The sequence below is a fragment of the Eulemur rufifrons genome, chromosome 1, assembly GCF_041146395.1.
Source record: "Eulemur rufifrons isolate Redbay chromosome 1, OSU_ERuf_1, whole genome shotgun sequence".
Classification (NCBI taxonomy): Eukaryota; Metazoa; Chordata; class Mammalia; order Primates; family Lemuridae; genus Eulemur; species Eulemur rufifrons.
The window spans coordinates 56,691,747-56,714,195 of NC_090983.1; the positions used below are offsets into that span (position 1 = coordinate 56,691,747).

At 34.9% G+C, this 22,449-nt stretch overlaps 1 protein-coding gene across 3 annotated transcripts in view; it reads right to left on the reverse strand.

Annotated features, from left to right (window-relative positions):
- Positions 1-22,449, reverse strand: part of PPIG (peptidylprolyl isomerase G) — a 48,787-nt gene that overhangs the window by 20,338 nt on the left and 6,000 nt on the right. For 2 of the 3 annotated variants that reach the window (XM_069471543.1, XM_069471552.1), the window contains exons 2-8: positions 11,924-12,001; positions 11,764-11,838; positions 11,041-11,148; positions 10,380-10,424; positions 8,598-8,685; positions 3,554-3,583; positions 3,324-3,463 (exon numbers count right to left, since the gene is read on the reverse strand). In XM_069471543.1, coding sequence (XP_069327644.1) covers positions 3,324-3,463; positions 3,554-3,583; positions 8,598-8,685; positions 10,380-10,424; positions 11,041-11,148; positions 11,764-11,838; positions 11,924-11,984 — 547 coding nt within the window. In that variant the 5' untranslated portion in view covers positions 11,985-12,001. Of the gene's footprint in view, positions 1-3,323; positions 3,464-3,553; positions 3,584-8,597; positions 8,686-10,379; positions 10,425-11,040; positions 11,149-11,763; positions 11,839-11,923; positions 12,002-12,529; positions 12,585-22,449 lie in introns of all 3 variants that reach the window. The other variant, XM_069471533.1, reaches the window with a different exon arrangement.

Here is a 22,449-nt window from a genome sequence, read left to right on the forward strand (position 1 = left end):
CAATGCATTGTAAAGATGTAATAATATACAAAAAAGTAATAGTATATAAAGAACTACATTCATTTACTTCCTTATCCTTCAGGCAAACATTCAAACACTACCCTTTTAGTACCAAAAGAATATTTACATCAAATCTATTAAAGAGTTTATGATTACGTTTATGGTTTAAAATGTGAGCTTTTTATTACCTCCCTCTCTTTCTGAATATATAAACCACAGCGTCCTTAACATTTATAAGTAGAGATTAGATCCTAACACAAGACCTCAGACTAAAATATAATGAAAAAAATCACTTGTCAAGTAAAGAATAAAATATGACCCCTTTTCACTACCGTAGTTGACAAGTCTTTAAAAAAAACAACAACAGATATTCTAGATGACATGGGAAAAAGTAATACTTTAAACTAAAATATTCCAAAGTTTAAACATCACTAGGTCCAGGGTTTAAAACTTGCAAACATTATTATAGATTGCTTTTTAGTGTTTTTCTTAAATGTAAATAAATGCCTTCTTTACTGAATCTTCAAAAAAAAAAAAAAAAAGGGCATACATTACACTTGTTGTTTGTAGGATAGATAGCCAGTCTCATGTACACCAACCAAGAAGTTATACAAATAGTCCCATGAGCTGCAGCATACACCTGCAATGGTTTACCAGGTATTTATCTGACATGACATAGAGGAAAATAAAATCATCAGAATCAAATGGAAAGCAGAGATAAAAAATTTAAAAATAAGCATTTTGGCTTCTCTATGCCAATGTTGGTTCTTTTAAAATTAAAACAAAACGTGCATATTTCTAAATACTATAAAGCAAATCAGTCTACCTAAAAGGTGAGAACAGAAAGTTCCACTGAGAGCAATTCTGAAAGAAATGTTAAAGACATTTAAACTTTAATGAACCAGTAACATAGAACAGAAAAAGCGCTAGATCTCAAACTTGCGTATGAGGCCTAGTTCCCTGACATGGCAGTAACTTAATCTCCTTGACTATTTTCACCTGTAAAATGGGGAATACTATAGGATTATTGCAAGGATCAGAAAAGATTATAGATAACTCTCACATTGCTAACTCTAAGAAACTAACTACTGATATTATTATTCCCTAGACTAGCATGAATAGAGTCAGTTTAATGTTTTATTGCTTTCTATACAGGTTTAAAGGTAATTTCACTCCATTACTTTTAGAGTACCAGATCCAACATCTGTAATACATGGCAGTGGTCACATATTTCAGATATAATAAAAAGACTTCAAATATTTACTTAAAACAAAGTTCTTACCATTTCAGATAATATATCAAATTATTCATGGTAGCTTCAAATGGTCTAGTCTAAATAAAAGAAGTTTCTCAAACAGGTAAGATGCTTCTGAATCTAAGCAGTGCATGAAGGGCAAACAATTTATTCACTCAAGGTTTCTTAATCTATCTTATTCTCTTCAATTGCCATTCATCCCCCCACTGTCTCTTTCTCTAGAAGAGTATTTATTTACACCATGCTATTTAGTCAACTACAGTTTTAAAAAATCCAAAAAACCCAGTGGAAGCAAAAGGGAAAATTATTAGTAAGAAAAAGTCAAGTGGTTCCATGGTAAATGAACAAAGTAAGAAGTAGGGTAAAACACATTTAAAAACATAAAATTGCCACGAACACACAATGGGGAAGGACAGTCTCTTCAATAAATGGTGTTGGGACAACTGGTAATTCAGTAGAAAAATGAAATTAGACTCTTATCTTACAACATATACAAAAATCAACTCAAAATGGATTTAAGACTTAAACATAAGAACTGAAACTGTAGAACTACTAAAAGAAAACATGACAGTGACCTGGGCAATGATTTTTTTGGCTACGACTCCAAAATACACAGGTGACAAAACTGAAAATAGACAAATGGGAATACATCAAACTAACAGGCTTCTGCACAGCCAAGGAAATAACCAACAGAGTAAAGAGACAACCTTGGGAATGAGAGAATATTTTTGCAAACCATATACGTGATAAGGGATTTAGATCCAAAATAAATAAGGAATGCAAGCAACGCATTAGCAGGAAAACAACCTGATTATAAAAAATGGGCAAAGAACCCGAACAGACATTTCTCAAAAGACATACAAATGGCCAAAAGGTGTATGAAGAAAATGCTCAATATCACTAATCATCAGACAAATGCAAATCGAAACTACCATGAGGTATCACCTCACACCTATTAGAATGGCTACTATCAAAAAGACAAAAGATAACAAGTGTTGGAGAGGATGCAGAGAAAAGGAAACCCTTGTACACTGTTGGAAAGAATGTAAATTAGTACACCCACTATGGAAAATGGTTTGAAGGTTCCTCAAAAAACTAACAATAGAACTACCTATGATCTAGCAATCCCACTACTGGGTATATATGCAAAGGAAATGAAATCAGTATGTCAAAGAGATAGTTACACACTCACGTTCACTGCCACATTATTCACAATAGCCAAGATATAGAATCAACCTAAGTGTTCATCAATGGATGAATGGAATAAAAAAAATGTGGTATATATACACACAATGGAATATAATCCAGCCTTAAAAAAGAAGGAAATACTCTCATTTGCAGAAACGGGAATGAACCTGGAGGACATTATGTTAAGTGAAATAGCCAGGCACAGAAAGACAAACACCATATGATCTAATTTACATGTGGAATCTAAAAAAGTTGAACTCATGGAAGTAGAGAGTAGAATGATGGTTCCTAGAGGACTGGGGTGGGAGAGGGGGATTGAAGAATGTTGGTCAAACGATACAAAATTTCAGTTAGATTGGAGGAGTAAGTTCAAGAGACTTATTGTACAGTATGATAACTATAGTTAACAACAATGTATTACATTCTTGAAAATTGCTAAGAGAGCAGATTATTTTTATTCTATTTTTTCGGAGACAGGAGTCTCACTATTTTGCCCAGGCTGGGCTTGAACTCATGATCTTTCTGCCATAGCCTCCCAAGTAACTGTGACTACAGTCTCACGCCATCACACTTGGCTAGATTTTAAGTATTCCCACCATAAAAAATGGTAAGTCTGTGAGGTAATGCATATGTTAATTACCTCAATTTGGCCATTCCACAATGTATGCATATTTCAAAGCATCATACTGTTCAAAATAAATATATACAATTTTGTAAATAAAAAAATTAAGTAGAAAAAATATATAAAAGCACAAAAATAAATTTAAAAACACAAAAACCTCATTTAGATCAGCTTTAGTATGAATTTCATGCCAACTATTTAGTGTTTCTGCTTATTTTGTATGCATAAAAATTTTCAGAAACATGTACTTGTTCTTACCTTTAGATTTGGGAATTAGCTCTCCACAACTGAGTATCCGTACCTCAGCAAATGGTTTGCTAGCTGCATCTGTTTTCTGGTTTTCTATCTCTCTTACAACTTCTTGACCAGAGATCACTTGCCCAAAAACAACATGATGCCTACAGAGTCAAGCAAAGATGATTAAATAAAAACTTCTTATTTTAATATTAACTTCAATCAGGTTGTAAAATAAGTAAAATAATATTTACCCATCTAAATGAGGAGTTGGTTTTGTTGTTCTTTTGGAAGTCATCGGATAGAAGAATAAAAACAAAGTCAGAGAAAAACAAAGTTAGCATCTCTAAAAAGGAAAAGAAAATAACTATATTGGAAACCAAAGTTGAAAGCAAAAAAAATCATACGCTATGTTAACATAATAGAATCATATTACCTTCATCTTAGGTAGAATGCAATATGTTTTCCACATAATGTATTTTTCAAAACTTGTTCTGATTATAAAAGCAATAGCTACTCATTGTTAAAAACTGGATGTAATTAAAGTTGACATTTTGGTGTTACTTCTATTCATTCCTGTTTCTTGTGTGTAACTGAGTTCTCAATGAATATTTGTGGTTGTATAATATTCTTCTATATGGACATATCAAAATTTATTAAGCCATTCCATCAGTTTATGGATTGAACAATAGTGCTATTCAATCTAAATATTTTAAACAGTTACAGTGTGGTCATATTCTGATGGTCCTCAGGCATACTCTATTAGATCTAACAGAAATGGTCCACACCATGTTTATAAATTTAAAAATTAGCTGCCAACATGTAAACTTTGAGATACTTTCACATAAAAATCCACAGTTCAGACCTCTCTGGAAAACTGAAAGATGTGGTACCTGGCTCATGGCAATAGTTGGCCAGAGCCAAGTATTCCTGTCTTCTTTAATACAAGGATAAATAGTTTGGTTTCTTGTCCAAGCAGGCTTTACTTGTTTATGTTACTTGCCTTGCCTAGGGCTTTGAATTTGTTACCCCTGACATAAAGTAAACTTCATGATGAGGAAAGAGACCTGGATTAGAACTTGGAACAAAACCTAAAATTAGCATTTTTTGGCAAGTAAAATAATTTTTTAAAATCTCCCCTGTCAGATCTACCTTAAACCTATGTAGTTAGGAAGACTGCTACTTCAATGTGTACCAGACATACTGGCATAATAGATTAAAGATGGGCATTTTATAAGATTATTTTTAAAAATCTTAACAAAAAAGGTAGTAGAAATTTGGAAGAAGGAACACAATTTAAGCTAACTTTTGCTTAAAGCAAGTACAATACTATTGAAAAAAATAACACAGGTGTATTTTTAGGTTTAAAATAACTTTAAAATTAAAAACCTATTATTGGTTCTTCACTACAACACTATGCTTCCTTGAATTTGCTAAAGTCACCTAGGAATGTGAAAACATTGGTATACTATATATGTATTTATATAGTAATATATATATTTATATTACAGGTTACATACACGGTGCATACATATAATAATAATTAAGATACAGTCGATCCTCATTTCACTGATTCTGTATTTGCAAGTTCTGCTCACTAAGGCTTATTCATGACCCCAAAACTAATACTTGTGATGCTTTCATGTCCATTTGCAGATATGCACAGAGAAGTAAACAAGTTTATTGGTAAAGACATGAAAAAAATTACAACTTTTGTACATTGCTGGTGGGAATGTAGTTGCAAAATAGTGCAACTACTGTAGGAAAGTCTGGCCGTTCTTCAAAAAGCTAAACATAGAATTACCATATGACATGATCCAGCAATTCTACTCCTAGGTATACACCCTCCAAAACTGAAAACATGGACTCAAATGCCAACGTTCACTGTAGCATTATTTGCAATATCCAAAAGGTAGAAACAAGACAAATGTCCACTAACAGATGAATGGACAAACAAAATATGTATATACATACAGTGAAGTATTATTCGGCCATAAAAAGGAATGGAGTTCTGATACATGCTTCAATATGAATAAACCTTGGTAACACACTAAGTGAAACAAGCCAGACAAAAAAGGACAAATATTGTGTGATTCTACTTAAACACAATATCCTGAACAGGCAAATTAATAGAGACAGAAACTAGATCAGAGGTTACCAGGGGCTGGAGGTGGGGGGTGGGGGGGAATGGTCACAGAGTTTTTGGGAGGATGAAACAGTTCTGGAAAGAGATAGTAGTGGTGGTTGTACGATATTGTGAAAATAAACATGACTGAACCGAGCACTTACAAAAATGGCAAATTTTATAGTAAAAACTATTAAGAAAAGATTGAAGCTCTCTAAAAACTGAAGTTGTTTCCTTTCAAAAACAGAGCACAGAATAAGTACAGAAGGGTTTTCTAGAACATGGAAAGAAATAAAGAGAAATCAACACTTAGAAGATTCCGAGAATACACATGAAGGATTACATGAACTTAACGTGGGGGTTTTGTTTAGCACAGGGAGGGTTTTATTTAAAAGAGGAAAATAAATGATATTACTCTGTTGTTGAGAATTTGGTAAAATTAGTCCTTATATATGACTAGTGCTAAACTATACTTCTTTTTGAAAGTCAATGTAGCAATATACATGCAAAGACTTAAAACATGTAAATATTTCACTAAGTAAACCTCTAGCAACTTATACTAAAGAAAATTTTTAAAATGCACCAAACAATAGGCACAATATTCATCAAAGTTGTTTGGAAAACAGAAAGCACACCAAATGTCCAAAAATTAGACTAATAAAGCATAGTACATTCAAATAATAGATCAATGTGTAGCCATTAAAATGCTAATACTTAGTGATGTGCAAACAGATTTACATTACATTTAAAAGTTGATTATAGAGCACATGGCAACAGTCTACCAACATTTTTACTGCATAGAAAGATGCTCTGGGAGTAGATTTTTTTATTTTCTTGTGTTTTTTAATTTGTCTACAGTAAAGGTAATAATGTAAGTTCATTTTTAAAAATCAGAAAGACCAATATATGAGCAATTAGTTGAATAAAATACAGTAGATGCAAATAATGGAGCACTACGCAACTGCAAAAAAGAATGAAAATGATCTCTGTAAACCGATATATAGAGTGATTTCAAGAATACACTGTTAAGTGAGAAGAGCAAATCAGTATATATAGTACGCCATCTATTGTGTAAGAAAATACGTATGTATCTTCTTATGTTTGCAAAAAGAAATATGGGAAAATAATCCAGAAACTAATGAGGTTGATTAATAACATGGATAGGTGGGACTGGGGTGAGAAAAATGGGGAAATGGGAATGGAGTGGAAGGGTGGGGTGGAAATGACACTTCAGAGTATTCTCTGTGTTTTTTTTTTTTTTTTTGAGACAGAGTCTCACTCTGTTGCCCAGGCTAGAGTGAGTGCCGTGGCGTCAGCCTAGCTCACAGCAACCTCAAACTCCTGAGCTCAAGCGATCCTCCTGTCTCAGCCTCCCGAGTAGCTGGGACTATAGGCATGCACCACCATGCCCGGCTAATTTTTTCTATATATATATTTAGCTGTCCATATAATTTCTTTCCATTTTTAGTAGAGATGGGGTCTCGCTCTTGCTCAGGCTGGTCTCGAACTCCTGAGCTCAAATGATCCGCCCACCTCAGCCTCCCAGAGTGCTAGGATTACAGGCGTGAGCCACTGCGCCCGGCCTATTCTCTGTGTTTTGACTTTCGGAATCATGTTAGTATTTCATAAACTTAAAAAAAAAAAAAAAAAAAAAAAAAAACAAATCAAAAAAGGTGGGAGGGAGAACAAAATGAAATACAATTAGAAACAAATGAATCTAACATATTTCAATGAATCACAAAACCACACAAAAAAGTACTAATCTAAGTCACTTTTAAACATGGTGTTTTAACCACATATCCTCAAGTCTATAAGCAAAAATAACTATGAATAGTGAACTCTAGTCAGTAGGTTCTTTTTCACAGGAGCATAGGATGGCAATTGTTTACTCTAGGATTCAGCAAATGGATAGAAATGTTGAAGACTACAGGAGCCAGATTTCTCACTGTGGAAGAAAGGAGTAATAAATACGAAATAGGGAAACACCAGAATAATCCACTGGGTGCTGACAGATTCCTCAGAGACCAGGAGAGTTCAAGGCTGTTGAAGAGGAGAGCAAATCTGTATCCAGAGGGATAGGATTTAAAAAAATATGCATTGCTAATAGGAGACCTGGTCACAATTTTTTTGTACTCAGAATTGGAAACCCTTAACAGATTGATTTGGGGGTTATGAATAAATTTAAGTGAGTACATGAAATCACAAATACAGGATCGGGGAATAGTGAGGACTGACTGTATTTTACTCTTTGTAATTAAGTATTATGTGGAGAAATACTCTATGTAAACATCCTGTCCTCATTACACTTGTCCCTCTAAATTTAGCATTCACAGAAGAAAGACTCTTGCCTGAATCAATTATTACCGTGATAATTACAAAATGGTGACTTTTCTAGGCCGGGCGCGGTGGCTCACGCCTGTAATCCTAGCACTCTGGGAGGCCGAGGCGGGTGGATCGCTCGAGGTCTGGAGTTCGAGACCAGCCTGAGCGAGACCCCGTCTCTACTAAAAATAGAAAGACATTATATGGACAACTAAAAATCTATATAGAAAAAATTAGCCGGGCATGGTGGTGCATGCCTGTAGTCCCAGCTACTCGGGAGGCTGAGGCAGTAGGATCGCTTAAGCCGAGGAGTCTGAGGTTGCTGTGAGCTAAGCTGACGCCACGGCACTCACTCTAGCCTGGGCAACAAAGTGAGACTCTGTCTCAACAAAAAAAAAAAAAAAAAAAAAAAAAAAAAAACAAAATGGTGACTTTTCTAATTCCATCATTCCTTTTATATTTACTAGCTGACATTCTAGTAAAGGAATAGCTTTCCCTTCTCCCTTGTTGTTTATTCATTTATTTATATCAGTGTGGACTCCTGGCTTCTATTTGATTACAAACCAATATTATCATTATTGATTTTGATGTTCAAAATGTCCTAATTTGGCTAGTGGGAATCCCTTTAAGCTGGCTCCTGTGTCCTCCAGACAAGTCTCCATCATTTGAAAACTTTAGCAGCGCAGTTCAACTTCCCTCAGCAGTTTTCCCCTCTTCAAAAATTCTTTGTTCCCCCTCCAACAATTCCCTCTCCTTCATGAATTCCTATCTATTAGTCATCAATGGCAGGCACATGGAGAATGGTAGACCAAAACTGGGATGTTTTAAATCATCAGATTATAAATACTTACATGAAGAACTGTGAACCATTTGTATCTTTCCCTCTGTTGGCCATTGACAAGAGAAATTCTTTGTTGTGTTTAACAGCAAAACTCTCATCTGTAGAGAAGCAAGTTTTCAGTTACATTATAGGCATACCCTCCAAAAAATTCATTTTCACTCCTCTTCATATCTGATGTAGTTCTTTAGTGCCAGACACAATTTAGATAACCAAGTTAGTTTATGAAAGAAGAGTGAATCAAATATGAATGAATTTTTCCTCCCATATTTTTACATGAAAATATTGTTAATTTTATGCCTCTTGCTTATAAAACCCAAATACTATATCAATCCCCTATCTTTCCACTTGTATTTGTCCTTCACAATTTTTGGAAATGACAACACAACTTTGCTTTTTTAAATAAAAAACTAAACTCTCCTTAAAAAGCAAGAGAAGGCTGGGCATGGTGGTTCACACCTGCAATCCTAGTATGTTGGGAGGCTAAGACAGGAGGATCACTTGAGCCCAGGAGTTTGAGACCTGCCTGGACAATATAGCAAGGCCCCATCTCTACAAAAAATTTAAAGAGTAGCCAGGTGTGGTGGTGTGTGCCTGTAGTCCCAGCTACTCAGGAGGCTGACACATGAAGATTGCTTGAGTGCCAGAGTTCAAGGTTGTAGTGCATTGTGATCCCACCTACGAATAACCACTGCACTCCAGCATGGGCAACGTGGCAAGATCCTATCTCTTTTTTTTTTTTTTTTTTTTGAGACAGAGTCTCACTCTGTTGCCTAGGCTAGAGTGCCGTGGCATCAGCCTCACTCACAGCAACCTCAAACTCTTGGGCTCAAGCAGTCCTTCTGCCTCAGCCTCCCGAGTAGCTGGGACTAGAGGCATGCGCCACCATGCCTGGCTAATTTTTTCTATATGTTTTTAGTTGGCCTGCTAATTTCTTTCTATGTTTTTTTTAGTAGAGACAGGGTCTCGCTCTTCTTGCTCGGGCTGGTCTCTAACTCCTGACCTTGAGTGATCCACCCGCCTCGGCCTCCCAGAGTGCTAGGATTACAGACGTGAGCCACCATGCCCAGCCAAGATCCTCTCTCTTAAAAACAAAAAAAAAGAGAGTCCAGATAGGATTCCTTTACATTTCACTTGTTTCGTTTCTGAGCACAGAGAGGCACACATAATATTATTGAGCCTGGACTTATTAATTCCACCTCTGCCATAGCATCATTTATTATAAAGAGAAGAACTTGTTTTCCAATCTTAGATAAGAATATTAAGAACAAAACATGTAGAATTTGAAACAAAACTTCACCAAATCCAAACACTGAAAGATGGAAAATATTAAATTATTTCCACATTAAAAGATGTAGAGTTTTCCAAATGATCTTCATATCAATAAAAAATTCCAGAGAGAAAACTTAAATTTGGGGAAAACACTGTAACCAAATTTTAGAATATCAAAGAGATTTTTAAAAATTTGTATATGAACATTTTGGTTATTGTTACTAAGAAATATTGCTGGATCTCCTTTAATGAAGCTTAAGATTGAGCTATAAAAGTTCCTATTCTAGCATTACAACTAAACTCTTTCAAATAGTATGATGTACAAACATCCCAAAAATAAAAAAATCCCATCACATAAAAGGTATACAAACATTAAATTTTTCATAACAAAATTAACCTTCAGATTCATTGAAGATAGCTGGATATTAACAGACTGTTTAATGAATAATCTTATTGAGTCAACAGAGAATAATCAAAGAATAAAAAAACATTAAAAACATAATTTAAATGTAAACAGTTTTACCTTCAAAAAATCCTCCATAAATAGATTCCCCTCCTCGTCCATTTCCTAAGAATGAAAAACACAAATTTTTAATACTCTCAAGAAAGTGAGCTCTTCAGAGGTGCTACCTAAATAATATACTTCTTAAAAAGTAGATGTTTAAATGATTCGGAATCAACAATACTCAAAGGATCATACCAAATTATAAAAGATATGGTATAAATATGACAAAGACTATTAACATACATGGAAAAAGGAATTTTCAGATGCTAAAGATGCTTATCCAGGTCTTGTAACAGGAAGTAATGACTTGTTTCCAAAGTGTCTTTAAAAATACAGTTCCAATGGTTTTATAATAAAAAAGTATAGGTAAAAATTATATTGTAGTAAGGATTACTGGTCACGACAAAATCAAACACATAACACTGATAGATTACTAAGAGATAAACACAGTATTTTGTTTTGGTATCCAGAAGCAAATTTCTAAAATTAATTTCATGCATCAAAGGTCAAATTATTTTTTATGTGCTTCCTTCTTTTATAAATTTCCATGAGTACTCCTAATTGTTTGACCAAACACTAAATGGAGTGAGAAGAAAACTAGACTAAGACTAGGGACTTGTGTAACTTTGAGATCTATGATACTTAACAAAAGTATACATGATTTTTTAAAAAGTCTCACCTTCACTGAAGTCACCACCTTGAACCATAAAATCCTTGACAACTCTGTGAAATAGACAACTCTTATAATGTAATGGCTTCTGAGTTGATTTCCCTGTCCCCTTTTCACCTACAGAGAAGAAAAATTAGTATGACATTTGGTAGAAAAGAAATCAAAGATGCAGTATTAAAGCAAAATAAATGAAAACTTTTGCCCTGTAAAATATACGTCTCTTTTCAAAATACTCTCATACTAAGAAATAAAAATAATGAAAAATTAAAATTTAAAAATAAAAAGAATAAAATATACATCTCTTGATACTTTACAGACTTCCTTACAACACAGAATTTTCACTCCTTTCAGAATTTTTAACAAATTCATTTAAAAACCACCCATATATTTCTGCAGAGTATAATTATATTCAGATAATATCCCATTACAACCAATACTTCTAAGCATTACTTTCATGCCCTGTAAATGCTACATAATCTTCATGTTAAGAAGTTATATCCATGAAGAAATAAAAAAATATAATAAATCAAAAATTAAAGCAAGCCATGCCAGCTGTGGTGGTGCATGCCTGTAATCCCAGCCACTCAGGAGGCTGAGGTGGAAGGATCACTTGAGTCCAGGTATTCAAGGCCAGTCTGGGCAACATACTGAGACACTGTCTCTTAAAAAAAAAAAAAATGAAGCCACAGTCAAGTGGGGCTACTATTAGGAGAAATGAAAATGTGAACAAACCTGTACAAAGACAACGAAAGTTCTCACATGTTTTGGGGCACACATCTGAAAATAATTCAAAGACCACTCTTCCAGCTGAAAAAGAAAGTAGTTGGTTTAAATTTCTTTACTAATTTAAAATATTAAATACTTCTTTATAAATATTAACTAATATTCTTACCAGGTTGATTGTTAATGGCTATGTCAAAAAAACATCGAGGACGCTGAACCTTTATTCCCATGGCTCCAAGACTGCAATCTATGAGTAAAATATAGTTTCAGAGAAGCAGACTAAAACAGCAAAGATTTTTCACAAATTTCTGGAAAAATAATTCTATGGAATTTAACTAGGAATGTACTTTGAATTTATTTTGGTATTTATTTCTATGAGGTAAACCACATGGATTATTAGTGCTTTCATTTTAGAGATTAGATTGCATTTTGTGAGGCAAATAGAAAAGACTTGAAAGGTAAGTCTTAACCATTATTATGTAATCAAATTTCTTTTCTATAAACCAACTACAGATTACCAGCCCAAACAGAAAATTGTGTGAAGTCTGTATGATTAGTGAACTCAACAGATTACTTTAAAATTAGAAAAAAAAAAAAAGAAAAACCAATAAAACCAAAAAAAAAAAAAAAAAACAAACCCCAAACAAACAAACAAACAAATAAGAAACCCAGGGACAACTGATCTAATCCCTTTGCTTCTGGAAAATGAAAATGAGAGTTCTGATTAAAATGTGAAGCTTGACTGGTCCAACGGTAGTGAGTTATCAGAACTTACTAACATTAGTGTCACTGAAGTTGGTATCCAACCCCCCACTGCTAAATTTGAGTGGCTACAAAAAAAAAGAAAGAAAAAGAAAATGTGAGGCTTTAAAAAACAGAAAAAAAGAAAAACATTCAAATTCCTAAAATAACACCAAAAATAAATCATCTACGAAGAAAAAAACCTGAGGGCATCTTAGTGACAGCACGGTATCATTAAATGGCATGTACAGTAGGTTTACATTCTGAATAAAAACACATTTTTTTTTTTCATACAAGGTCTCATTCTGTTGTTCTGGCTAGAGTGCAGTGGTATGATCACAGCTCACTGCAACCTCAAACTCGTGGGCTCAAGTGAGTCTCCTGCCTCGGTCTCCCAAGTATTAATAGCTAGGAACAGGCACACACCATCACATCTCATTAATATTTATTTATTTATTGTAGAGACAGGGTCTCGCTATGTTACCCAGGCTGGTCTCGAACAAACACCTGGCCTCAAAAGATCCCCAAAATCCTCTCCTGTCTCGGCCTCCTGAAGTGCCAGGATTATAGGCCTGAGTGACTGCACCTGGCCCTTCATCCTTTCAAACTGAAATTTTTGAGACAATTGTAGATTCATATGCAATTATAGAAAATATAGAGAGATCCAGTGTGCACTTTACCCAGCTCCCTTCAATGGGAACATTTTGCAAAATTGAGATATAATTGCACAACTATAGCATAATAGCTTAACCAATGCTGTTACAACCCACCTATTTTATTCCCATTTCCCCAATTTTACTTGTACTCGTTTAGTTTTACAAAATTATATCACATGTGTAAAAGCAAGGGAGAGAAAGGGGAGGCTCAAAAACCCCTTTGCCCAAAGTACCAACAATCTGAAAAACACAAATTATATGTATTCATTCATTTAATGCTGATTGTGTGAAGAATTAAATTATATAAAAGATTACAATTGAGTTTAAATTCAGTCCAAGTGTTGGTATATTCATCTTTGGCATTATTGTATGGGAAAGGGAGGAAAATATTATTTTCCCATAACTTCCTCCATTTAAAAATTACTAACAGATATAACAGATACTAGAATTTTTTTTGCGCAAAAAAAGCTACCTTTCAATCCTCCAACAGACTATAGACATAGACTTCCTCAGAAGAACAAAAACCTAGCTATCTTAATATCCTGCCAAATTTGTTGCATTGTTTTTTGGGTTTTTTTTTTCACTACTTTCTTTCATAGGATTCTGCCTGACAAGCATTAAGGATTTCAAGTGCTGCCCATTTAGAATTGAGAATACTTTGAATCCATAAATCTGAGGGAACTATCCTAATCTTAAAGCAAAACATTAGGCCTTTTGCAGTGACTCACACCCGTAATACTAGCACTCTGGGAGGCTGAGGAGGGAGGATCACTTGAGCCCAGGAGTCTGAGCTTGCTGTGAGCTAGGCTAATGCCACCGCATTCTAGCCTAGGCAACAGAGTGAGACTCTGTCTCAAAACAAAACAAAGAAAAACATTAAATTAATATTTAGTGCCTGATTATCTTTACCTTCTAAACAATTTTTGTAGGCCTTCTTAAATTCTCTACTTTGGGGGATAGAGAAGAGGAAATTTAATGATTTATTTATATATTTTCCTCCAAAGAAACTTCTACAGGTATGTGTTTAATTACAATGTCCCAAGCTAAGATTTCTATTCCTGTAGCATGTGTATAACACTGTCAAAAACATACCAAATTTTGTTTACAATTACAGTTAATTTTTTTTTTTTTGAGACAGAGTCTCGCTCTGTTGCCCGGGCTAGAGTGCCGTGGCATCAGCCTAGCTCACAGCAACCTCAAACTCCTGAGCTCAAGCGATCCTCCTGCCTCAGCCTCCCGAGTAGCTGGGACTATAGGCATGTGCCACCATACCCGGCTAATTTTTTCTATATATATTTTTAGTTGTCCAGCTAATTTCTTTCTATTTTTAGTAGAGATGGGGTCTCGCCCTTGCTCAGGCTGGTCTCTAACTCCTGACCTCGAGCGATCCTCCCACCTCGGCCTCCCAGAGTGCTAGGATTACAGGCATGAGCTACAGTTAATTTATTAAATACTGTGTTCTTTAAAACAAACTCCAAATTTGAAAACCAAGCAAAAGTTATGAAAACTCAAAAATAATCCCTAATTATCCATAACCTTTTAGACACAATTTTTGATGATTTTCCAAATTTCACAATTCTAAGGCACAATGTGATAACCCTATCATTCTGGGACTTGGAAATTGCAATAAATACCACTACTAATTTATGGTGTTAAAGGCCTAAGTAGGAGGAGCTACTAGGATAGTGGTTTGTTCTGTTTTTTTAATAATCTGAATGCTTATGGGTGAGTTTACTTTGGGAAAATGTTGAGCTACAATTAAGAATGTGTACTTTTTATTAAAAATAATTAGGCCAGGCACAGTGGCTCATGCCTGTAATCCCAGCACTTTGGGAGGCGAGGAGGGGAGGATTGCTTGAGGCCAGGAATTGAAGATCAGCCTGGAAAACATAGCGAAACCCATCGCTACAAAAAATAATAAAAATAAAATTAGACATGGTGGCATGCGCCTGTAGTCCCAGCTACACGGGAGGCTGAGGCAGGAAGATCACTTAAGCCTAGGAGTTTGAAATTACAGTGAGCTGTGATTGGGCACTGCACTCCAGCCTGAGACACATAGCGAGACCCTGTCAATCAATCAATCAAATACCTAAAACAAAGCTCATTCCCTTACCCCCATTCCCTCAAATACTCAATAAACATTATCACCGTCCAAGTCAGCTGCTAAGGCTGAAAACTTGAGGGTCATCTTTCGTTATACTTTCCTTCATACCTCATTATCCACCCAAACCATTAGGAAGTCAATTTGGCTCTAGTTTCAAAAACTATTGCAAATGGCCAGGCATGGTGGCTTGTGCCTGTAATATCAGCTACTCAGGAGGCCTCACATGAGGCCAGGAGATTGAGACAAGTGTGGGCAACACAGCTAGAACACATCTCTACAAAAATAGGAAAAATTAGCCAGGCATGGTGGCACGTGACTGTAGTTTCAGCTACTCAGGATGCTGAGGCAGGAGAATGCCTTGAGCCCAGGAGTTTGAGGCTGCAGTGAACTATGATTGCGCCACTGCCCTCCAGCCTGGGCCATAGAGCAAGAACCCATTCTCTTTAAACAAGCAAACAAAAAATTATGTCAAACATTCTCACTACTTTTACCATTATCATCATTTCTTATATAGACTATTACAATAATGTCCTAACTGGTTTTTCTGCTTTTACTCTTAGTTCTATACAGCCTATTCTCCACAGAACAACCAGAATAGTATGATTCTTTTAAAACATGAACCTAAACACCTCATTCCCCTGTCTGAAACTCTGATGTCTTACCGTCCCATTTAACTGAAATGTCTTACTGAGCATGAATTTTTAAGGCTGTAAGCCAGCACTGTCCAATAGAAATATGAGCCACATAGGTAATTTAAAATTTTTTAGTACCCATATTTTGACAAGTAAAATTAGGCTTATTTTAATAATGTATTCTATTTAACTTAGGAAATACAGGTTGAGTATCCTTGCTGGATATGCTTAAAGCCAGAAGTGTTTCAGATTCTTTTGAATTTTAGAATATTTGTATATATATGACATATCTTGGGGATGAGGCCAAAGTCTAAACACTGAATTCATTTATGTTTCCTATATACCTTATACACACAGCCTGAGCCTAATTTTATACAATATTTAAATAATTTTGTACATGAAATTAAGTTTTTGTGATATTTTTTTTTTTTTTTTGAGACAAGAGTCTTGCTCTGTTGCCTGGGCTATAGTGCCATGGTGTCAGCCTAGCTCACAGCAACCTCAAACTCCTGGGCTCAAGCGATCCTCCTGCCTTAGCCTCCCAAGTAGCTGGAACTACAGGTACACGCCACAATGCCTAGCTAATTTTTCTTTTCTTTTTTTTTTTTTTTAGTAGAGACAGGGTCTGGTCTTGATCTCCTAACCTCAATCGATCCTCCTGCCTCAGCCTCCCAGATTGCTAGGATTACAGGCAAGAGCCACCGCACCCAGTGAAATAAACTTTTTATTAAGTACATAAGTGTGAAATTTTCCACTTGTGGTGCTCAAAGAGTTTTAAATTTTGGAGCACTTTGGATTTCAGATTTGTTGATTAGGGATGCTCAACCTGTGAAGTCCAAAATATTATCATTTCCACATATAATCAACATAAAAATGTTGAGATACTTTACATTCTTTTCTTGCTAAGTCTTAGAAATCCAGTGTATATTTTATAATTACCACATATCTCAATTCAGACTAGCCACATTCTGAGTGTTCAATAAGCACATGTGGCTCATGGCTCCCATTATTTCAATCATATGTCTCTAAATATTTTAGTTACTGTTGACCTCTATGCATGTTCCTCAAGTTTCATCTCCTAACATTTCCTAACATTTTCTTCAACTTTACTTCAGCTACATTGGTATCCTACTGTTTTTCTAACATCCTAAGGCCTATTCTCTCATCATGTCCTTTACATTTGCTGTTCCCTCTACAGGGAATGCTCTTATCCCATCTTCTGATGGTTCATATCCTCACTTAATTTAAGTCACTGCTGAAGTATCACCTTCTCACAGAGGCCCATCCCTGACTAGTCTACCATATTGAAAAGAGCAGCCCCCATCCTCCAACACTTTATATCCTCTTATTCTGCTTTAATTTTCTTCCCAACATTTATTGCTAATTGGTTTTTATTATAAATTCAGGTTTTTATATCTATCTCCTTTCACTAAAATATAAGCTCCATGATGTGACACACCTGAATTTTCATTCTTACTCCACTCTTAATTCTCAAACAGTACTTGGCATATGGCAGGAAATCAGTATTTATTAACTGAATGAATAAATGTGAAAGGATAGGCATCCATGAGAATGCAACATTGTAATAACAACAAAAAATCAGAAACACTCAAAGTATCTCACAATGGGAGAAAAGCTGAATAAATTGTGGTATAAACATGCTTTTTAATACTATATGGCAGCTTAAAGTCTTTATATAACACAATCCAAGAAACCTATTTTTTGTTGAAAAGCAAAAAAAAAAAAAAAAAAAAAAAAAATGCTGGGCTCAGCAGCTCATGCCTCTAATTCCAGCACTTTGGGAGACCAGATGGGGGTACTGGCTGAGGCCAGGAGTTCAAGACCAGCCTATGCAAACATAAACAGACCCTGTCTCTAAAAAAAAAAAAAAAAAATACACATTAAAAAAAATTAGCCAGGTGTGGTAGCACACATCTGTAGTCCCAGCTACTCAGGAGGCCAAGGCAGGAGAATCACTTGAGGCTGGGAGTTGAGGCTGCAGTGAGCTAGGATGATGCCACTGTACTCTACCCAGGGTGACAGAGAGACTCTGTCTCAAAAAAAAGTAAACAAATAAATAAATAATTAATTAAAAAGGAAAAGAAAAAAAGTTGCACGGAAGTATTTAACACCCTAAAATAATAATTTCTACAGAAAGAGGTCTTGAGAATACTATACATAACAAAACTCTTAACAGTATCTCTGCAAATGGAACTGGAACTACATACAAATGGAATCAATGGGGTCTTTAGCTTCAACTATACGCACTGAATTATAGTTATAATTGAAACCATATGGTTTCAATTTTTGTAACACAAATATATTCCGGTATTAGTGTTCCAACTTAAAATTAATAAAATTTTAAAATATCTGCATAGTAAAACAAAATAGGAAATACATGAAAATATTAAGAGTCTATCTAAGTGAATGGGTTATAGGTAATTTTTATTTTAGTTTTGCACTTCCCAGGTTTTCTACATCAGACTTACAAAAGAAATTCTTCAAATGAGCACATAATTTAAATTTTCAATGATGTATTTTTTAAGTGTCTCACTTTCAAGAGTACTACAGGTTTAGCATCCCAAATCCAAAATTTTTCAAGTGCTGACAAGACGCTCATTGGAGGCATTTCAGATTTCCAGATTTGGGGTGCTGGTAAGTATAATGCAATATTACAAAATCCAAAAGATCCAAAACCTGAAATAGTTCAGGTCCCAAGCATTTTGGATAAGGGATACTCACCTTGTACTGCTGCTTAACATTTAAAGATCCTAGGAAATGATTTTTCTTTTCACAAAATTGTGTACCACCCCTCCCGAATGGAAACTAAGAAAAATACCAGTGAATATTTGCTTAAACTCTGGATACTAAATAACTTTTTAGATTCACTAATTATGAATAAACAGATTTGAACTCATGAAAACATTTATTGTTTTTACTTGAAAATTAGAAAGGAAAAAATTTTTAACAAATATATTGATTTTCATATAATAGTGCTTAGAAATGGAGGCACTAGGACAACTGTTCATTGAGTGGGACCATCCGATTCATTGCAGAACATTAAGCACCCCTGGCACTATTAAATATTAGTCACTCCGACAACCAAAAAACCACTTCACTGTCCCTCTGTTCCTACCATAGGGTTGATGTACCAAACAATTAAAAGCTCTAAGGCCACTGAAGAGAATATGAACAGACAATTCCCAAAAAGTGAAATAACAAAAAACATAAATGGCACTAGCAATTTTATTATGCAACTTGGCGTTATAGACCAAGAACCTTGAACATATTCATATTCACTGTATCTTTTAACATTTTAGTAATTCTATGTACTGGAAACTTTGTAAAGGCAAACATTTTAAAAGAAATAGTATTTGGGTTTTTAAAAAAAAAATTTTTTTTAATAACGGTGAGTATTTAGAAACAACCTCAATGTCTAACACAAGAGTTAAGTAAATTAGTTCATATTATGGACTGCCTAGTTTTTTTATAACATGGAAAAGATATCTGTTAAATGCTAAATGAAAACAGAAAGATACTAATATATAGTTTTAAAGGATTTTAAATATTAATATTTAAAAAACATAGATAGGGACTGTCATTGTATGACTTTTTATAATAGTAAAATAAAAACCAAAACCATTATTCAGTAATAGAAATTGGTTAAATGATGCCGTCATGAAATGAGATACCATCTACCCATGAGAAATCATATTTTCACATATTAAAATTACAGAGATAACATTTTTCACCTATTGGATTGACAAAAATAAAAATATTGCTGCTGCTGGTAAAGAGGTAAAGTGATTTAATTCTTTGCCAATTTAACAACAAGTATCAGTATTACAAATGCATCAAATACCCTTTGACTCAGTAATCTCGCTTCTAGGAATTTATTCTATGCATTTGCAAAATAAAGCGTGTACCGTAAATTATTGAATGCATCATCATTTGTAGTAGTAAAATGCTGCAAACCTAAACGTTCATAAAGGCGGGATATGTTATAAAAATCACAGCGTATCAATACAATGTATTATACAAAGCTATAAGAAAGAATGAGGAAGCTGGAAAAATTATTTCCTAAGATCTTTAAATGTTAACTCATTTTGTCAAGTTTAAAACAAAAAAGCAAGGTATAGGCTGGGCAAGGTGGCTCACGCCTGCAATCCTAGCACTCTGGGAGGCTGAGGCAGGATTGCTTAAGGTTAGGAGTTCAAGATCAGCCTGAGCAAGAGTGAGACCCGGTCTCTATCAAAATTAGGAAAAAAAAAAAAAATTAGCCAGGCATGGTGGAGCACACCTGTAATCAATCCCAGCTACTCTGGAGGCTGAGGCAGGAGGCTCGATTGCTTGAGCCCAGGAGTTTGAGGTTGTGGTGAGCTGCGACGACGCCACTGCACTCTACCCAGGGCGACAGAGTGAGACTCTGTCTAAGAAAAAAAAAAAACAACAAAAAAACAAACATACACACAAGGTACACAAGTGTGTATGGTATGCTTCCTTTGTATATTTTTAAAAGAAGCAAAAGAAAAGTATTTATTCTCTAGTTTTATAAAGTCATCTGGTGGGAAAGGAAATGGGTAGCTAGCTGAGTAAGGAAGATTTTTTAACTTTATACATGTATGATTTCAATTTTATACCATAGAAATATTAAAAATTATTACAAAAACATATAAAACTGAAAAGAAAAATGATCAAAGACTATTCATGGATGAGAGAATATTCATATCAGGTGAAAAATGCAAGTTAGTAAACAGTATTAACTATTAAATTCCAATTTCACACATTATCAGTATGCATAGAAAATAAACAGAACTTACACCAAAACATTAACAATAATTATGTTTGGGCCATGGGTTTAAAAATGATTTCTTTTTTTTTTTTTTTGAGACAGAGTCTCACTTTGTTGCCCAGGCTAGAGTGAGTGCCGTGGCGTCAGCCTAGCTCACAGCAACCTCAAACTCCTGGGCTCAAGCGATCTTCCTGCCTCAGCCTCCCGAGTAGCTGGGACTACAGGCATGCGCCACTATGCCCGGTTAATTTTTCTATATATATATTTTTAGTTGTCCATATAATTTTTTTCTATTTTTAGTAGAGACGGGGTCTCGCTCTTGCTCAGGCTGGTCTCGAACTCCTGACCTTGAGCGATCCACCCGCCTCGGCCTCCCAGAGTGCTAGGATTACAGGCGTGAGCCACCGCGCCCGGCCTCTTTTTTTTTTTTTTTTTTTTGAGACAGAGTCTCGCTCTGTTACCCTGGGTAGAGTACAGTGATCATAGCTCACCGCAATTTCAAACTCTGGGCTCAAGTGATCCTCCTGCTTCAGCCTCCCAAGTAGCTGGGACTAAAGCTACTTGCGTGCCACGGCTAATTTTTTCTATTTTTGGTAGAGACAAGGTTTCGCTCTTGCTCAGGCTCCTCTCAAACTCCTGACCTCAAGCCATCCTCCTGCCTTGGCCTCCCAGAGTCCCAGGATTATAGGCTTGAGCCACTACACCCAGCCTTTAAAGATTATCTTTTATGTATTTCTGTTTTCTAAATTTCTTCAATAGATACTAATTTTATAAACAAGTAAAAAATATTTTTTAGAGAAATACTGAGATTTTTTTTGCCTATCAATAGCAAGATCTTTTAAAAGAATTCCCAAGAAATGTACAAATGGAGAGAAATACGAATTCATAATATTACTAGTAACAGCATACAACTCCAATACCTAGCAATATTTGAAATTCTTAAGTGTTTATACTTGGAACCAGTAAAATTCAACTGGTAGGAATCTATTATAAGGAACTACCCCAAATTCACAAAGTCTTCCAGTATAAAGTTGGTTATCTTGGTGCTCTTTTTAGTAACATAATCAAAACCAGCCCATCCAACATTACAAAAAAATGCTTAAGTTACAGTCTTTGGTTCAACAGAATATCATAGTTATTAAAGCAATGCATACAAAGATTAATAATTTGGAAAATGCTCATAATTTGTTAAAAATAATCAAGAGATAAAACAGCATATATAATATTATTATAATCAAGTAAACTACTTCCAACCCTCAAGCTTGGGCAAAGATTTACAAAAAGGAAAAAAAAAAAGAGTCGAAAGGAAATAATCATTATTGTGTCTGGTTGTAGGACTGGAGAGGGCTTTTGCCTCACTACTTTCTATTTTTCTTTAACAAGTTTTATAAAGAAAAAAATCCTAATAAAAGAAAAATGTATATAGACTCTTCTAAGATTATAATGTATATGTCTGTAAACGGTTGTAATATGTCTTTAGATACTATTACTCAAGGATATACTTTTCATAAATTGATTAAAATTAGTTTTCCTGAAATGACAAATCAAATATATCTTAAATTCAAGAAAGATGAAAGACAGCAAAATTTTTTTTTTTTTTTTTTTTTTTTGAGACAGAGTCTCACTCTGTTGCCCTGACTAGAGTGCTGTGGCGTCAGCCTACCTCACAGCAACCTCAAACTCCTGGGCTTAAGCAATCCTTCTGCCTCAGCCTCCCAAGTAGCTGGGACTACAGGCATGTGTCACCCTGCCCGGCTAATTTTTTCTACA